The sequence below is a fragment of the Corvus cornix genome, chromosome 3 (assembly GCF_000738735.6).
Source record: "Corvus cornix cornix isolate S_Up_H32 chromosome 3, ASM73873v5, whole genome shotgun sequence".
In the NCBI taxonomy this organism is placed as follows: domain Eukaryota; kingdom Metazoa; phylum Chordata; class Aves; order Passeriformes; family Corvidae; genus Corvus; species Corvus cornix.
Genome location: NC_047056.1, coordinates 89759696 through 89776644, shown reverse-complemented (window position 1 = coordinate 89776644; position 16949 = coordinate 89759696). Strand labels below are relative to the sequence as shown.

The window sequence follows — 16949 nt, the reverse complement described above, 5'->3', positions numbered from 1 at the left end:
CAGGTGGACATGTTGGCATAAACCATCCTCTGCAGCCTGTTTACTTGAGCATTGGTTTTCCATGTCCTCACATGGAGTGCCATCTATGACTGCTTTCATTTCCCATTCAAAATCTTTTCTCACATCCAGCCACTCTATCATCTAGCAGATAATGCAATATAGACCCATTATTTCTTAGCCATTGGAATGTTACAAAATTCTTGGTCACTCTGATCAAATTGTCCTTCCATTTGCTTGCCTTTTTATGGTGTCATATGTATTTTTATGGTGCAGGCTCCTCTGGTTTTCCCTCTCTTGAGAGACTTCCTGCTTCTTTCCCTTGCAACTTGTTTCAGTCTAGTACTGGTTTTGTCTGTAGCAGACACTTTACTCAGCTCATCTTTATTATCCAGCTATTTTCTCAGCCAGTAACTATATGCCTAACATACTGTTTAGAAAATTCCTGCACTTTTTTCCCAGTTGTAGCCTCATTTTGCTTATCCTTGACTGCATCCAAGGGTTTGTCAGGACTCTGTCATTGTTTCATCTGTTCCTCCAGTTCTTGGATCCGCTTTTTAATGAGTTCTGACGTGGTGTGTCAGGCAGTTACAGTGCATGTTGACTGTTACTCCTGTAGTACAGGTTTCCCTAAGAGAAGCATTTCTGTTACTTGTACTGTTTCCAGAGCTCTTATGATTCTGCACATTAACCATAACTGGACTTCAAACTGGAGAAAAAACACATCATTGTGTCTAAAAGCATATGATATCCAGAAGATAAGTCAGGATTTGCAAGAAAAAAAATCTTACAAAATTGAATGAGTAGTATCAGGCTAGCTACTTTGTTTTGCCTTCTTTCTAAAGAACAAGAGGGTTGGGGAATTTTGGTTATATGTTTTTCTTAGCTTTCACATTGGTCAACATGAATTCTGTCTTTGAAGACAGTTTTATTTGCTTTTGCCTTCTTGCATTCTTAATTCATAGAGGCATTTCTGCCCAAATCCACGGTTTGTTTGTTTTTCATGTTTGGTTTTTATTATTATTAATATTATTCCTCTTCACTGTACAGGAGGATACAGCAACTGGAAGCCTCCAGTGCATTGCAAAATTTACAATTATCTTAAGAGGATTGGATGTTTCTTTCTTCATCCACGTTGCAGTACCAGAAGAGAAGCAGCAGACTTTGCTCTCTGTGTTCATGTAAGTTAGGGCACGCTTGCTTTATTGTCCTGTACCCAGAGGAGGGTGGCAGACGGTATCTGCTACTGATGTTAAGTACTGATTGCAGATTACATTTTTAGATTCTTTCCATGAGACTTCTGTGTCCACTATAAAGAATGATAAACCTGGATTGAGTGGAGACAGATGGTCGAGAAGTTATTTAAAAATCAGCCCAAATAGGACAACAGTCTGTTGTGGAAGGGGAGGGAGCTGGTTAGGGAATGAAGAGTAAAAAACCTGTACTTCTTACAGTTTCTGTTCAAGAGTGATTGTAACTCCTTTGTCTCTCTTCAAGTAGCCCAAATCTCGAGCCATCTTCACAATGGAGTTGAATGGGTGCCAGTTTCACAGACTCTGTTGAGCTGCCAAAGAGCAGTGCCTTTATTCAGTAGACCTTGGGCTTTGGCAGGGTTGGGGATGTGCAGGTGAGGGACGGGAATCTGGGATGCCGTGGGGACTTGTGTTCCTAAAGTAGAATCATAAATTGTTCAGGTTGGAAAAGACCTTCAAGATCATCAAGTCCAGCCGTCAACCCAGCACTACCACCGTCATTAAGTGCCATATCCACATGATTTTTGAACACTTCCAGGGATGGTGACTCCACTGCTTCTCTGGGCAGCCTGTTCCAATGCTTGGCAACCATTTCAGTGGAAATGTAAACCTCCCCTGATGCAGCTTGAAGCCATATAGTGCTTTATCAGTTAGATAAAATTACTAGCTATCTAATTATATAAACACATTTTTGCCACAGTGGTTTTATGTTTCATTATGCTTTTTGTGTTACTCTTAAAATGCTCTGCACAGATGACTTCTTTTATGTGGAGACAGTTCTAAAATGCTGCTTTTTAGGAATTTATTCCATACTCCATCTGTACTGTTCTGGTAGCCATTGCCTGCATCTACTGTACACAGAGAAGAAATGAGCATCCAGCTTTTGAAACAGTGCCTTTCACAGTGGTATAATGTGGCTTGGATCATAAAAGCAGGAATAAATTGCTGTAGAAAACTTTGCAATGAAGACCTGTCTTGCACAAAGCCAGCCACATGCCATGAGATAAAAACATGATCTCTGTTCAACACTTGTCATTTGTTTCCCTATAGGCTGGTCGTCTGGATGAGCACCTGCCCAAGCAAATTCCTTTCACTGTACTTTCTGGAGACAAAAGCTTCCTGGAACTGGAAAACCAATTTAAAATGACCCAGCGACCAGCTCGCATCCTGAATCCTCACCATATTGAAGGAGACATGATGTGTGCCTTGCTAAACAGCATTTCAGATACCACAAAAGGTAGAAAGTAAACATTAAACACAATTTTTCAAGTAAACTGATAGTTCTTTCCAATAAAAAAATGGAACGCTTACACTAGTAACATAAACTGTTGCTTGGTGCTTCTTGTATTGTAGTGGTATTTCAATGAACAAGAGATCAGAAAATCATGTTTTGGGCATGTTTTGAAAACAGACTTAATTAAGCATTTTCATTCAGTATAACAAACTGACATCCCTGTATTCTTTATTCTAGCAGGAGACAAAAGTGATGTTTGAGTCTGAAAACTCCTTTCTAGTTAAAGAAGAAGTTAAAGCACTCCTATGCATATTTATCAATTTGTACTCAGATCTGTTTGGCTTGATTTATGCTGTGTCTGAAACAAATGTGACCCTGCTAAAGCATCCTTTCTCAAAATACTTCTGCCTATTTTAACTCTGACCTCCTGGCTACTTCCTATCATTTCATAATTGTCTTCACTGGCACATGACTCACACATCCATTTGGAGAAAAAAATCTCAGTGGAAATTTTTAAGTTCTCTAAAGTGCCAGATTCTAATGGCATGCTAAAATGATCACATTGGTTTTATATAGGATAATCAAAGAGGATTGAGCCAGCTCATTTTCATGCAAAGAGTACCAGAGCTGAGATGGAGTGTTAATACTTGTCAGTATTTTGAAGCATTTTGATGTTTTCCTAGAAGGCCTGACATTTCTCTGTAGACATTTTTGCTTTTTCTGGCTTCTTGTTGTGGTTTTGGGGGATTGCAAATTCAGGGTATATTACTGAAAGCTGTTTCTGAATTAGCCCTAAACTGTTCTCTGAAAAATTATACTGCTAGTCTTGATACAAGTTTATGAGAGCTATAACATGATGCTGCTGTTCCACCAAGAAGATTAAAGTGAAGTGCTATCTCTGAATGATGAATTGGCATTGATTGATTAAAGGGAAAAAAACAGGATAATTAAATAGTTTTCCAGAAAAAAATTGTGGTGAGCTGGAATTTATTTTAAGTGCTTTTGATACAGAAAAGGTGCTTGATAGAGTTTTCTGGCCACCCCAAGCATTTGCTGATCTTGATTTTTCAGGTGGATTATGGAGATACTCCCAGCCAGATGCAACCATACCAGTAAACTTTCTTGGCATATTAATTACAGAATTGTCACTTTCATTAGTGGAGTTCATTTTCTCAGTGGGGAGGGATTTTCCATAAAGCTACACCTTCCCTGGTGTCAGTAAAGGCTGGGAGATGATCTGATGCACATCAGCCCTGCTGAGAAGGACTTGGGGGGGTACTGGTGGATGAGAGGCTGGGTATAACCAAGCAATGTTCACTTGCAGCCCAGAAAGCCAAACATATCCAAAGCAGCATGGCCTGCAGGGCAAGGGAGGGGATTCTGTCCCCTGCTCTGCTCTGGTGAGACCCCACCTGCAGTGCTGTATCCAGCTCTGGGGACCACAGCATAGGAAGGACATGGAGCTGTTGGAATGAGTCCAGAGAAAGCCATGAAGATGATCAGAGGGCTGGATCACCTCTCCTATGAGGAAAAGCTGAGAGGGTTGGAGTTCTTCAGCCTGAAAAAGAGAAAGCCTTGGAGTAACTGAATTGCAGCCCTCCAGTACTTGAAGGAAGCCTACAGGAATGATGGAGAGGGGCTTTGTACAAGGGCATAGAGAGATAGAACAAGGGGAGATGGCTCTAAACTGAAAGAGAGTGTGTTTAGGTTCGATATTAGGAAGAAGTTCTTTACTGTGAGTGTGATGAGGCACTGGAACAGGTTGCCTGCAGAAGTTGTGGATGCCCCATCCGTGGAAGTGCTCAAGGCTAGGTTGGATGGGGCTTTGAGCAACCTGGTCTTCTGGAAAGTGTCCCTGCCTATGGCAGGGGAGTTGGAATTAGATAATCTTTTAGGTTCCTTCCAATCCAGATCATTTTGTGATATTATACATTATTGCATTCCCAGTACAAAGGTTTCTTTTAGAGTTTATTAAAATTCTTAGACTGATAGATCTCTTGTAATGTAATTAGAGCTGTATAATTGTATATTAATGTGGGTGGCTGTTTTTGCTTCGTGGACTTTTTGCATATTTTTTGGGAGGAGGAGTTGGAAGAGAGCTGTAACTTGCAAGCAGTTGATTCAGCTGTATGGGCTTCACTTCTGGTATAGTTTGGTGTGCAACTTAAAGATATGAGACCATGAGGAGAGGGGAATGACTGTTTTGCTATATAGGGGTACTTTAGCTCCCTGCCTGGGTAGTTTTTCTAGTATAGCTTTATTTGCTGGCATATACTAGCTCAGAGGTGATGACTTTGATCTAACCCTTTTCTGTGTATAAACTATACTCCAGTATGTTTTTTTAAATTGGTCTTGCTTCAGAATTTTCCTAATTTAACCTTTCTTTCAATGTCCTTTACTACATTAATATTTACTGTTACGGCGATTGGCCCTACCCAGAGGCTGCAAACCTTAACTTGCTGGCTGGCTGCTCACTGTGCATTCCACTTAAGTTACGCATGTGGGCACTGTAAAAAAAAATCCTTGAGCAGGAAGTTGATGGAATGACACATGATTCCTTTGGCTGTTGGCATTCCTTAGCAAACTTGTAAAGAACAGAATTGTCCCCTTTTTCTAGTTAGTTTCAGCAAGGGGGGACCCAGACATCAAGAGCTGCCTTTGTCTCCCCCTCTTGTATTAAAACAGAGTCTTACAAAATTCACTGTTGGTAATAGGTCTGTATTCACTGCTTAGTGGGATTATGTTGTTACCAAGAGTTTATAAAGCTTTTCTTTGAAAAGAGAAAGCCACCACATTGTACACACATAGTGTGTTGCTCAGCAACATCAGCCATCATTTGCAAGTCTTAATGTGGCAAAACCAGTATTGGAGGGTTGAGATGGAAAGTTGTACAGCGTATCATAGGCTGGTATAACTTGTTGACCTGTTACAGAAGAGCAGCTGAGTATAAGGAAATGCAAACAAGAATTGCTTGCTTTGTGACTTTCTCAAGTCTATGGCTATTCTGGAGAGAGAAGTAAGTGAGAAACACGACAGAGAATCATGTTGAAAAATATGACTGTTGTTGGTATTGGATGAGCTGCGAAATGAAAAAGCTCTTTCCCTAAATCACCTTCACGGAGCTATCATTAGCTTCTGAGCATCTCGATTGTGTTTGGATGTGGCAATTTGACAGGTGCATCTTGTGAACCATTTTACTAGCACAACTGCTGTGGGAACTGTGGTACTGCATTAATTTTAAAATAAATAAATAAAAATAAAAGTTCCTGCATATGTTGCAATACTATACCAACTGTATGTTACTATAGGAAACCCTTGGTTGGAGGAAATGCTTGAATTTCCTTTGAGGTATGAAAAGAGTAGGCATTCTTACTCGTGCTCTGCTGCTGCCAAGCCTGAGCTCATAAATGAAGAAGGTTTTTGGTTTTATGCTGAAGCCACAACACATGATGGGAGCTTCATGCATGTTAATCAAGTGGTTTGGGAGGTGCAGAGGAGAAGAATTTTCAATGTCTTCCTTTGTAACAAAAAATTTGTAGTGTGCAGAAAAATATCATTATTCCATTGTCTATGTCTTGTGATGTCCTGTGGGTTGAAAGTACAGAAAGTACACTTTTAATGAGCGCTGGACAATGTTGAGGGCAAAGATGATGGTAGGTTGGGGTTACCATATCCATCTGGACACTGACAGGATTGCCACAACTTTTTGGTTCACAAGTTATTTTTGTGTAAGTTGATGTCTTTAGCTCAACTGTATCTCTCCCAGTTATGCTCATATGAGATCCTTCAGTGACTGCGCTTTTATGTAAAACAGACTCTTTTAAATAATAAGAGCAAATTTTTTGAAGTATTTCTTGTCCTTTCTTTTGAAGAGCTAGTCTGTCTCACGAGCCTGTCAAAATCAGTGGTGTGCTTAATGTAATGTTATCTGCCAAATAGCCACTGTACCTCTTTCACTGACCCATAAAGTATATTTCACTGTGCTCAAATGGAGTTGTCAGCCTGCGTCTTCAATCTGCTACTCTTGCCTGAAGTATTTAAATACTACCAAATGCAGCTTCTGTGAGAGCTTTTATGTTTGGAAGAGCAGGATTTCAGTTCATTTTGATGAATGCTTCTAAGCTTCCTAGCTCCCACTATGCCCAAAAGCTTTTGTTTTATGTACAGCCAACAAAAGAATTTAAGAGGACAAAAGAACCGATTTATAGAAGACATTGAGAATTGTTGCTTTCCTTCTCCACAGTCAAGATTTTCATGGGTGAAAATGAAAATCCATGTGTGGTCCAGTTTGAGGTCCAGTGTGAATGCTACATATGTCCCATCTCTGCTTTTTCCAAACCTTTAGTTAACAGATTGCAAATGACTGAAGTTAGGTCACAGCCTCCAGCCCCCACTTCCCTGAATGTGAAGGGCATGAGCATCTGCAGTGTGATGCACCGTGAATGAATTATAGTTTCTGTAGTAAGAATATATTCCTCTATTACAGCAGCCACAGCTTATTGCAGTACGGAGTGATAAGAAAGTCACCCTTCAGTTGTAACCTTGTGTTTAGCTACAACAGGAAGTTACTGCTGGGTTTGGTGTGTCAGAGGCATATCCTGTGTACATCTGTGAATGTATGTGTATGCCCTAGGGAGAAAGCGATGGACTGAGACCTAAGGTAATGAGCCTGAACAATAATTGTAGGCCAGTGGATGAACTGGGAAGACCTCACCACTGAGACCATACAAAAAAATTCTTGAGGTTTAGCTTAAATCTGGTTTTGAATTTGAGAGAGGTGTCTAAGATAAAGGTTAGATGAAAGTCTGAGTGATCATTACTATATTGGCCACAGTTCCCAAGAAGTGCAGTTGGAGGAGAATGATGGCTTGAGAGCTTTATTTTTATTTGTCCGACTCTTGAATGAGCAGATGAACGAGCATCTGTAGGCAGAGATACATAGAGTGAAGCTTGCTTTGCATGGAGGAAGAGAGGTCTTGTATCATGTAACCCTCGGCAGGGAGTAGCTGTACTTGCATTTACAGATTATGTTACCTTAATGAAGAGAGATTAGAGCAGTAAGTATTGGGGAAGAGTATGTGGCAAGGATCCTCCAGGGACATAGGAAAGAAGGAATAAAATAAAAGCTTCTGGAAGCCAAGGGAACAGTATTTTAAAGGCAGCATGGTCGCACATACCAGATGTGATTGCTAACAAAGGTAAGGGTGGGGTACTGATCTTAAGTTTTTGGCTAAGTAATTACTAGGATCCCGAAATGAGGTAACAAATGGTATCCATGATGTAGCACTAAAACTCCAGATACCAGCTGTAGAAGGAAAAGGGTCAGCGGTTGGAGAGACAGTGTGATGTGAATGTCGCTGTTCACTGGAATGGGAAAGAGGCAGGTGAGTTTGGGAGTTACTGAAAAGACTAAGAGAAGGAGTATTTTAGGAGAGAAGGGGCAGTGTGGAGTGTGAGACTACATAGGAGACAAGAGGTGTGTTTTGTGGTAAGGAAGCAGGATGAAGGTTAGCGAAGGGAAATCGCGTCTCTGCTGGTAAACCTAATGGAAATTATGAAAGGATGGTGGTAACCGGGGAGGTTGCAAAAGAAGATCAGACATAGTGGGAGGGAGTTACCCTGAGCCATGTGGGCAACTAAGTTCAAGCTGTGGTGCTGTGATGGCAGGACAGTGGGTGGCACTTACATTCTGTGAAAGTTACCAGTCTCTCCCCAGAACAGGTTTCTGAGAGATGCATAAAATGTCAAAAAATCACTCTGAGCTCTATATTCATCCAGCGTTTGCTGTCCTGCTTTCTCATTCTTCCACAAGGAATATGTCAGTATGTGAGGACAATAGTGAGCAGTAGGATTTCTTTTGAAAGAACAAGTACAGTCAGTGGTTCTTAGCTGATGGGCGTTTGACAAAATGTACTAGAGAATAGTACAAGAGATCTTAAGATGTCTTGCCTCTGAAACTGGGCAACTGCTTTTCCTCTGACACCAGAGGAGTTGGGAGCTATAGCATGTGCAGAGCATTTTGACAAGAGAGCCAGGACATGCCTGATTTCTCAAAATAAAACATTCTTCATTAGAAGATGTCTGGAGTATCAGGAGTGTATGCTGACAAAGTGTGGGCTGGATGAGAAAACTGAGGTGGATTGAAAACTGGCTGAACAGCCAGGCCTGGAACATGGTGATCAATGGCATGAAGTTCAGATGGGAGTCAGAACCCAGCTGGGTCCCAGTACTGGGACTGATCCTGTTTAATGTATGTTAATGACCTAGACGATGGGGCAGAGTATACCTACAGCAAGTGTGTTGATGACACAAAACTGGGAGTGCCAGTTTGTACACCAGAGGAACTGTGCTGCCATCCAGAGGAACCTTGACAGGGGAGAAGTGGGCTGTCAGTGAACCTCATGAAGTTCAACAAAGGGAAGTGCAGAGGTTCTGCGTCTGGGGAGGAACAGCCCCAGGCACCAGTATATGCTGACCAAGAGCCAAACAGCTGGGAAATGACTTTGTAGGAGAGGACCTGGGGCCCTGGTGGACACATGAGCTAGTGTGTGCTCTGGTGGCTAAGAGGTCCAACAGTACCCTGGGGTGCATTAAGAAGATTGTTGCCAGCAGGTTGAGGAAGGTGATCCTTTCACTTTACTCAGTCAGTTCATATCTAACAAGTTTGGAGCTCCCCCATGCACTGTATTTTCAGTAATACACAAAAGCTATCTGGACGTAGTCCTGGGCAGTAGATGATCCTGCTTGAGCTAGGAGGCTGGCCAATACAACTTCCAGAGGTCCCTTCCAATCTCCACCATTCTGTGATATTGCCTGACCAGTCTGGTGACCTTTTATGATGGAGCAACTACAATAGTTGACAAGGGAAGGCTGTGCTGTCATCTGCCTAGGCTTCTGTAAAGGCTTAACACAGTCCCATATGACATCCTTATCTCAAAGTTGAAGAGATGTGGATTTGATGGATAGACTTGTTGGTGGATAAGGAATTGGCTGGATGGACATAGCCAGAGAGCTGTGGTCATTGGCTCCATGTCAAAGTGGAGGCCAGTGACAAGTCGTGACCCCCATGGCTCTGTTTTGGGACTGGTGCTCTTCAATATCTTCATTAGTAACACAGACAGTGGAATCGAGGGCACCCTCAGCAGATTTGCAGATGCCATGAAGCTGAGTGGTGCAGTTGACACACCTGAAGGACAGGATGTCATCCAGGAAGACCTGGACATACTTGAGAAGTGGGCCCATGAGAACCTCATGAAGTTCAACAAGGCCAAGTGCAAGGTGCTGCACCTGGGTCGGGGTAATTCCAGACATGAGTACAGCCTGGGAGGAGAACTGCATGAGAACAGAGCAGTGGAGAAGGACTTGGGCATTCTCATGGATGAAAAGCTGGGCGTGAGCCAACAGTGTGCGGTCACAGCCCAGGTGGCCAACTGCATCCTGGGCTGCATCAAAAGAGGAGGTCAAGGAGGGGGTTTCTGCCCCTCTACTCTGCCCTTATGAGACTTCAGCTGGAGTGCTGTGTCCATTTCTGGGGTCCTCAGCACAAGAAAGACATGGATCTGTTCAAGTCGGTCCAGAGGAGGCCACAAAGATGATCAGAGAGCTGGAAAGAAAGGCTGACAGGGTTGTGGTTGTTCAACCTGGAGAAGAGAAGGCTCCAAGGAGACTTCCAGTATTTAAAGGGGGCTTACGAAAAAGAGGGACGTTTTATGTGGGCAGATAATGACAGGACAAGGGAGAATGGTTTTGTACTGAAAGAAGGAAGATTTGGATTAGATGGTAGGAAGAAGTTACTTACTAAGTGAGTGAGACACTTGACCAGTTGCCCAGAAAAGCTATGGATGTCCCATGCCTGGAAGTGTTTTTATGTCATATGTATTTATGCCAAGAATTGGGGTAGGGAGTCATTGCTTCAACTGTTCCACCTCTAACAGGTATAAAACTTTATAGAGCAGTCTGAGATGTCTTCCAGGCTGGAAGATTAAAAGGATAGTTAATAAGGGAGAAGCCTCTTGTGAAAAGCCTTTCCTTTGCACTTTTTCTTCCCTTTCATTAGTAATTGTAGTGACTGCTTTTGGGGGAGGAGGGGGTGTGGATTTTTCTTTCCTTTCTTTTGTTTGCTTTGGAAAATGAGGTAAAAATTAGTATCTCTTCTGCTCAGAAATAGGCAGCTCCAAAAAGAGTTCACAGTCAGTCTGCCAAGTGAGTGGAGAAAGACCATTTTAACTGCAGTGTATATCTGTCTTATTTCTGGCTTTTTTTTGGGTTGCACATTGATGTATTCATAAATGTGATGACTTTAAGGGGAGTGCTTCTGTTGGTATGACTGTAGGAGACCTTGTTGATTGCTAATACTGTAAGACCTCATTACAGAGACCATCTCCCAAAATAGCAATAGCCTGTAGCAGGAGGAGAATGAATGCATAACATGACTCATTGGCTTGGTTTTTAACCTGTACTTTACTGAGGCTCTGTTTAATGGGGAAAAAACAACCAGGAAAAAACTAAACGAACCAAACAAACCCCACACCACCTTAGGTACACAAATCCCTACTAGACACTTCAAAATAGAGCAGTCCTTCTGGAGCTGGAAACCAGCCTTGTGAAGAGCATTATTAAGAAAGGGAAAGGTTGCGGACTTTTGGCTGGGCTGGGTTGTGATGAATTAACAGATTAAACGAAGTGTATCAACTTTCTGCTTATATGAGACTTGAACAGCAACATCTGCTGAATTGCACTGCTTGGTTGAGTTTTAGCACTCCATTGTTCAAATGCAGTATTTGGGCAATAAAATACAGCTGCAGTTGTGTGTAGGCAGAGATGTGCTAAGGCACTTCTTCTCATAATTAAATCCTTGATATATTTTATAGAAAGTGAGTAATTTATAGAAAATGAGTCATTTTTTAATTACTGAATATCACAAAAAACCCCCACAAATGCAGTAGACACGGTAGCTTCTGCAGCTATTATTTCTTGTTACTGCTTTAACATAATAAAAAATTGAAGAAATATGCCTGTAAATTATGGGGAGAAGGGGAAGAAGGTAGCTGAAAACTGTCTCTTGAGTTGCTGTCTTAAACGACCACTGGAATGTATTCTTCTCTTGATGTTTTTTAGATCATAACAAGTCTACTGTTCAAATCAGTTGATGTTACAGTAAGAGAAATGCAAGAGAGGCTGTTAATATCTTTATTAGAAGCAATGTGTAATTTGTTTCATTTGTGCATTTAAGGTTCAGATAGTGAAGAGGATGAAGATATGAAAGAAACAGTGAAGAGGAGCTTAGAAGAAATAAACAAACAGGAAGGTCTGTTAATTTTTATGTTTCGGTGTTCAAGAGTACTATTAATTATGGACTATACAGAAACTAAACTTAAAATCAGTTTTACAGCAAGTGACCTCTTAGGAATGCTCTCTAAACTATGCTGGACAGTCTTGAGTAGTGAAGAATGCTGTGATGAGGTATAAATAAAAAAAATTCCTAACCTGAAAAATATGCCAGCAGACTAAAAATCTGTTTCATTGGGACACCAGGGTACTGATCAATTGAAGACTTGACTGGGTTCACTTTGCACCAGTTTAATATGCCTGTTGTCTCAGAGTAGAACTATTGACTAAATACTTGAACTTCTGAATAAATAGTTGAAGATTAGGTATCATTTCACAATAAAGCACTCTGGTCTCCTAAAAGAGCTGTAGATTTTTGCACAAGGTTGAATCAGGAGCATATCTGTCTGTTCACATCCTATCTTTATGTTATATGAAATTGTTTTCGTCCTTTTGCTGTTGAGCTTACTGGTGGTGTTTAATGTAGTCATGCATTTTTGGTGACAGACCACAATGTACTTTGAAAATAATTTATTGTTGAAAGGCTTGATAATTCTTCCCCTCCACCTGATGGAAGTAAAATAAACTAAAAAAAAAAACGAAAAAGTTGTACAAGCTCAGTGATAAAACTGATAACAGAATATTACGTTCCCAGAATTTGTTCAGTTATAAGTTTACCAACTGTTACTAAATACTGTTGTTAAATGTCCAAGCATTCATCTCCAGCACTGAAAGTTTGGTGCACTCAGGCCTCCCTCCCTAGTACTGGGATAGCAGTGGCATTTGGTGCATACAGGAGGTCCCACTTCTGGTGCTGCAGTGCAGAGCCATCTGACCTTATGAAGTAGTCTGCCTTCGATGAGTCACAACTTATTATTGGACCTTATTCTGGATTTTTGCACAGGCTTAGTGGCTAACTAACGACATATTTTAATGCAAGCAGTTGTCTGCAAATGGTTTTCTGTCTTTGTTTGTTTGTTTTTGTTTGTTTCTGTGACCATGTAATATTTTTCTCTAAGAAACTCTGTTTTATCAGTAGTTCTGGCTGTTACAGGAAAGTCCAGGTGCATGGGAGAGCAGTCGTTGATATGATCTCTGTTCCAAATCTCAGCCTTGCATAAAACAGCCCAGCAATTATTAAAGTTTTAAAATTCTATTTCCTTTTTCATAAGAACAGACAGCTCTTTCTTTTTAACAGGATGTGCTTGTGTCCTCCTAAAGCAGAAAATGAATAATTTCATGAATGACACTGTGTCTGAAAGCTGCTTTAATTTTTCCAGCTATACTATTGGTATTAATATTTGCTGTACTTACAAACCTTGTCTAATTTATGGTATTTGATCGCTAACACCAAGAAATTAGTGCCCAAAGCAACCTAAATGTAATGCAAAAACAGAGTTTCTTTTTTGAGTAATATGAAAGTTGTTTGAGATTGTTAAGAAGCCAGATGAGTGCAATGCAATTTTTCTCCTCACCATCGAAACTGCTACAGCCCTGATCTAGACTGTTCTTACTGTTGATAATGACTTTTTATCTACTTGTCTGGCCTACCTAGTAAGAGTGACAACACTGGTGCCAAGTCAGAACATAGGTTATGGACACGTCTCTGGCTAAGGAACTGGAACAAAAATACTGAAACCTCTCTGCTTGTTATGTGTATGTGGGTTTTTTCCCAGTACTTAGTTTATTTTTCTTGGCACATACATATGGGTTCTAATCTTGCTATTATTTTGACCAGTAAATACATAGTTGCATTATGGTCTTGAACTAATCATTGGGCTGCTCTTAGTTAATACAGTTGAACGTTATAGAGGTGTTTTCCATATTTTGTAGTGTTGAAAAGATAGTATACAACTGAAGGAGAGAAAATATTTTCATCTGTTTCTCAGGGGTTTTTTTGAAGTCTACTGACATTGCCCACAGAAGTAAGCACGTGCTTTATGTAGTAATATTAAGGTAGTTGTGTTTATGGCTAGTTATCACCTTCAGTTTAAGATTATAATCTTGTTTTATTTATGCAGAACTGCAGGATGCAGAACTGCAGGATGCAGAACTGCAAGAAGCTATCAAAAGGAGCCTTGAGGAAATGTAAATGAAGATACTTCAGTACACTAACACCATGCCATCAGAACTGCTCACAAAAATGGAAGCTTGCTTATATATTTACAAGGATTCAGAAATGCCACCTTAAAAGCATCTGTATCTGGAATTGTTAGATTAATAATCTAATGTCCTCTGTCATACTGATGAACAGCTGGAGTTTATTCATATTCACAGCAATGTGTTATGTTTGATAAAAATAATTTTTTAAGCCTTTTCATATTTGATTCTAATGGGTGATGACTAAGTGTCTCCAATTTAGCTGTTTAAGGTATTGCCTAATTAGTAGGCTGGTCTTACTAGGTATTTTGGGGTTCCTGGTTGTTCAGTTGGGTTTTTTTTAAATTGGTTCTTGTATTGAATTTTTTTTGTCACAAAATGTCATTGTCTTTATTTACTTTTTCATGTGGTCTTTGCAACAGATAAAAATAGTAAAGTCCAGTTATCTCAGATTTGCCTGGCTAATCTTGTTATAAAGAGAAGCTTAGATCCCAGGTTTGTTGAACATATGGCCTGACTCTTGCCTGTGGCTGGTCTCACTTCGTAGACCATAATTTTGTGTCTGTCCTGTTTGTTATGTATGTCAGAATCAGGACCACAGGCTGTACAGTTAGTTTACCAGCTTTATTTTTATAAATGTGTTTGTTTTTTCAATAGTGGAAGAGTATTTGGATTTGATGGCTTAAAGTTTGACGAGTTCATTGCCTCTCCTTTACCTGAGGCAGGAACAACCTTTTAAGGGAGCAGAATCTAAATAAATGTCCTAGTTTCTGTTTGGAATACATGTGAGAGGATTTAAACTGTAATATTTCTATATACTTTTGTCTTTGCTCTCTTCTGTTCATGAAGAGGTGGCATTGGATAAATGAATGTAAATGTGCTAATTATTTTTGTACTGTCTTTATTTTAAGTGAAATTATTTCTGTGTTTAAAATTATCTGTCATCTTTTTCAGTTTTGTTTAAAAATACCTATGCAAACTTTACCAGCTTTACCAGCCTGTTATACTTCAGTTATTGATTGCTGTCAATCAGTAAGAAATCTCAATATAATAAAATGTCAACTTAATTCTTTTTTATGATTCACTCACCTTGCAAGTTTGCTTCTACCTGCTGTACCCTTAAATATTCATTATGCAAGCAGATACTTTTTGTAAAGAATAAGAGGCAGGGAAGGCTGGATTTTTCTCACTATTCCAAAGAGTCAGCATAACTACAGCTGTTTGTCATCATGCTTAGAAAAGCTGGAAGACTGACACTGGTTTATTTCTAATCACAACTCTGATGCAATTGCTATGTCTGAAGCGAGTAGAATTAATGAAGAATCTAGTGAGGTATCTCAGCACTCATTAGCAATCATACAGCTTGAAGAAACTCTTCAAATGCCAGAAAATAGTTTGAACACTTACGGTGCATTTGAGTGTGGCTCCCAAATGTTAGAGGGTGAACAGGACCTCTTAGTGCTTTTCCCTTGTGCCTGCTGCTGGTTTTACTACTGCCAGTCTTGGATTAATTGTACTCCTGGTCAGATTTAGGTGTGTAGTTCATACTGCTGCTGAGAAAGCCCTGTTCTGGGAGATTTTGAGTTGCCTTTAGCTACTGACACAAGGTAAATCGGTTCCAGAACTTTTCCTACCCAGTACTTCTGTTAAAGAGTGGAATGAAACAGAAAACAATATATTCATCCTCAAAAGCATCTCCATCCAAGTTATAGAAGCTTTTGGGCAGGTTTTTCTTCATGTAGATCCTAAAGTTTCAAATTCCTTTCACATGAAAGGATGTTTCAGCTTGAGAAAGTTCTTTTGCTCAACAGTTTTTAAAACCTGGGTGGATAGTCTCCCAAGTCTGCTATGTTAAAATTTAGTTACGTGCTTTATTTCTCAAAGCATTTTATTCTGTCATAAATGTAAAGTTTGCTCGTTCCTGATGGGCCATGACTTAATGGGTGTCATTAAAAAAAAAAAAAAAAAAAAGTCCAGTGTGCACACATATTCTGTATACTTGAAGCTCCATTTATTAAACACATTGTATCGGCCTTGTCATCTGCTTACCAAAACAAGTAGCAAATCCCAACCATTGATGCTTTGGCTTTTATAAAACTAAATGGAGTTCCAGTTTCTCTATTACTTTTATGATAAAAGTAGTCTGCAGCATTAGCAACCTCTTGAAATTTGGCCTCATTTTGAAGAAAATGTTGGTCTCTTTGAGGTTCTCTCAACTCAAATTTTTCTGTGTGAAATTTTCTGCCATCACAGGCTTGTGATACTTCTGTTTCCAGAAGAGCAGAGAAAATTGGATTCTTAAAACACTGCATGTACAGACATGTGAGTTGTTACTCACCAACATCTTGTGGTTGAACACCTTCCGCTGGAAAAGTAGTCTTGTAAATGTGTTCCAGAATTTAATGGTTTTGTCCGGTGAGTCTTGTTTAACTGGCTGAAATTTTTGAGGTTTGTCCTCCATGTGCTGAGAAATCTGCCTTTGTTTACAAGCACAACCTGTTAAAAGGGCCTTAGCCAGTATCCTTTACATTTGTACTAGAAATGATTTGTCATGCCCTTTTCAAGAGAATTTACTTTTGTGGTGATGTTTGAGTTCCTCCTTTGTTAGTCTAAAGTAATTCAGTAGTGCTTTTTTGTATTTATCTTTAATGAGGAAAAAGTCTAATCTCTACCTGACTATCCCCAGCTGTTCATTTTAATGCTCTTAATTTCTGTATGGTGCAGGTGTTTAGTTTTACAAAACTGAAACCGTGACAACTTGAGATTGGTATAAGCCTCTTAACTCTTTGGTGCTTTGTGTGCCACATTCTTGTCAAACAAAATCCCATTTTGGTCATATTCAGAGACAAGGTGAGATACCAAATAAGTCAGTCCAACTGTTACTAAAGTCACTGGAGCACTGAAGTGTTACATCTGCCTGATTGCATCTGCTATTTAATAATATTTTTTAAGAAGAGAGATATTAGCTGACTGTAAGATACTTGCTTTGTATATATTTTTTGGGTGGTGGGTTAATTTTCTTAGCTCTTCAAGGAATA

The 16949-nt window shown here is 39.9% G+C and overlaps 1 protein-coding gene across 3 annotated transcripts in view; it reads left to right on the top strand.

The window, feature by feature from the left end:
* Positions 1-14995, top strand: part of LOC104693332 (E3 SUMO-protein ligase ZNF451-like) — a 36477-nt gene extending 21482 nt beyond the window's left edge. For all 3 annotated transcript variants that reach the window (XM_039569135.1, XM_039569136.1, XM_019289373.3), the window contains exons 12-15: positions 1048-1178; positions 2301-2487; positions 11717-11791; positions 13833-14995. In XM_039569135.1, the coding sequence (XP_039425069.1) occupies positions 1048-1178; positions 2301-2487; positions 11717-11791; positions 13833-13903 (464 nt within the window). In that variant the 3' untranslated portion in view covers positions 13904-14995. The remainder of the gene's footprint in view (positions 1-1047; positions 1179-2300; positions 2488-11716; positions 11792-13832) is intronic.
* Positions 14996-16949: the final 1954 nt, after the last annotated feature.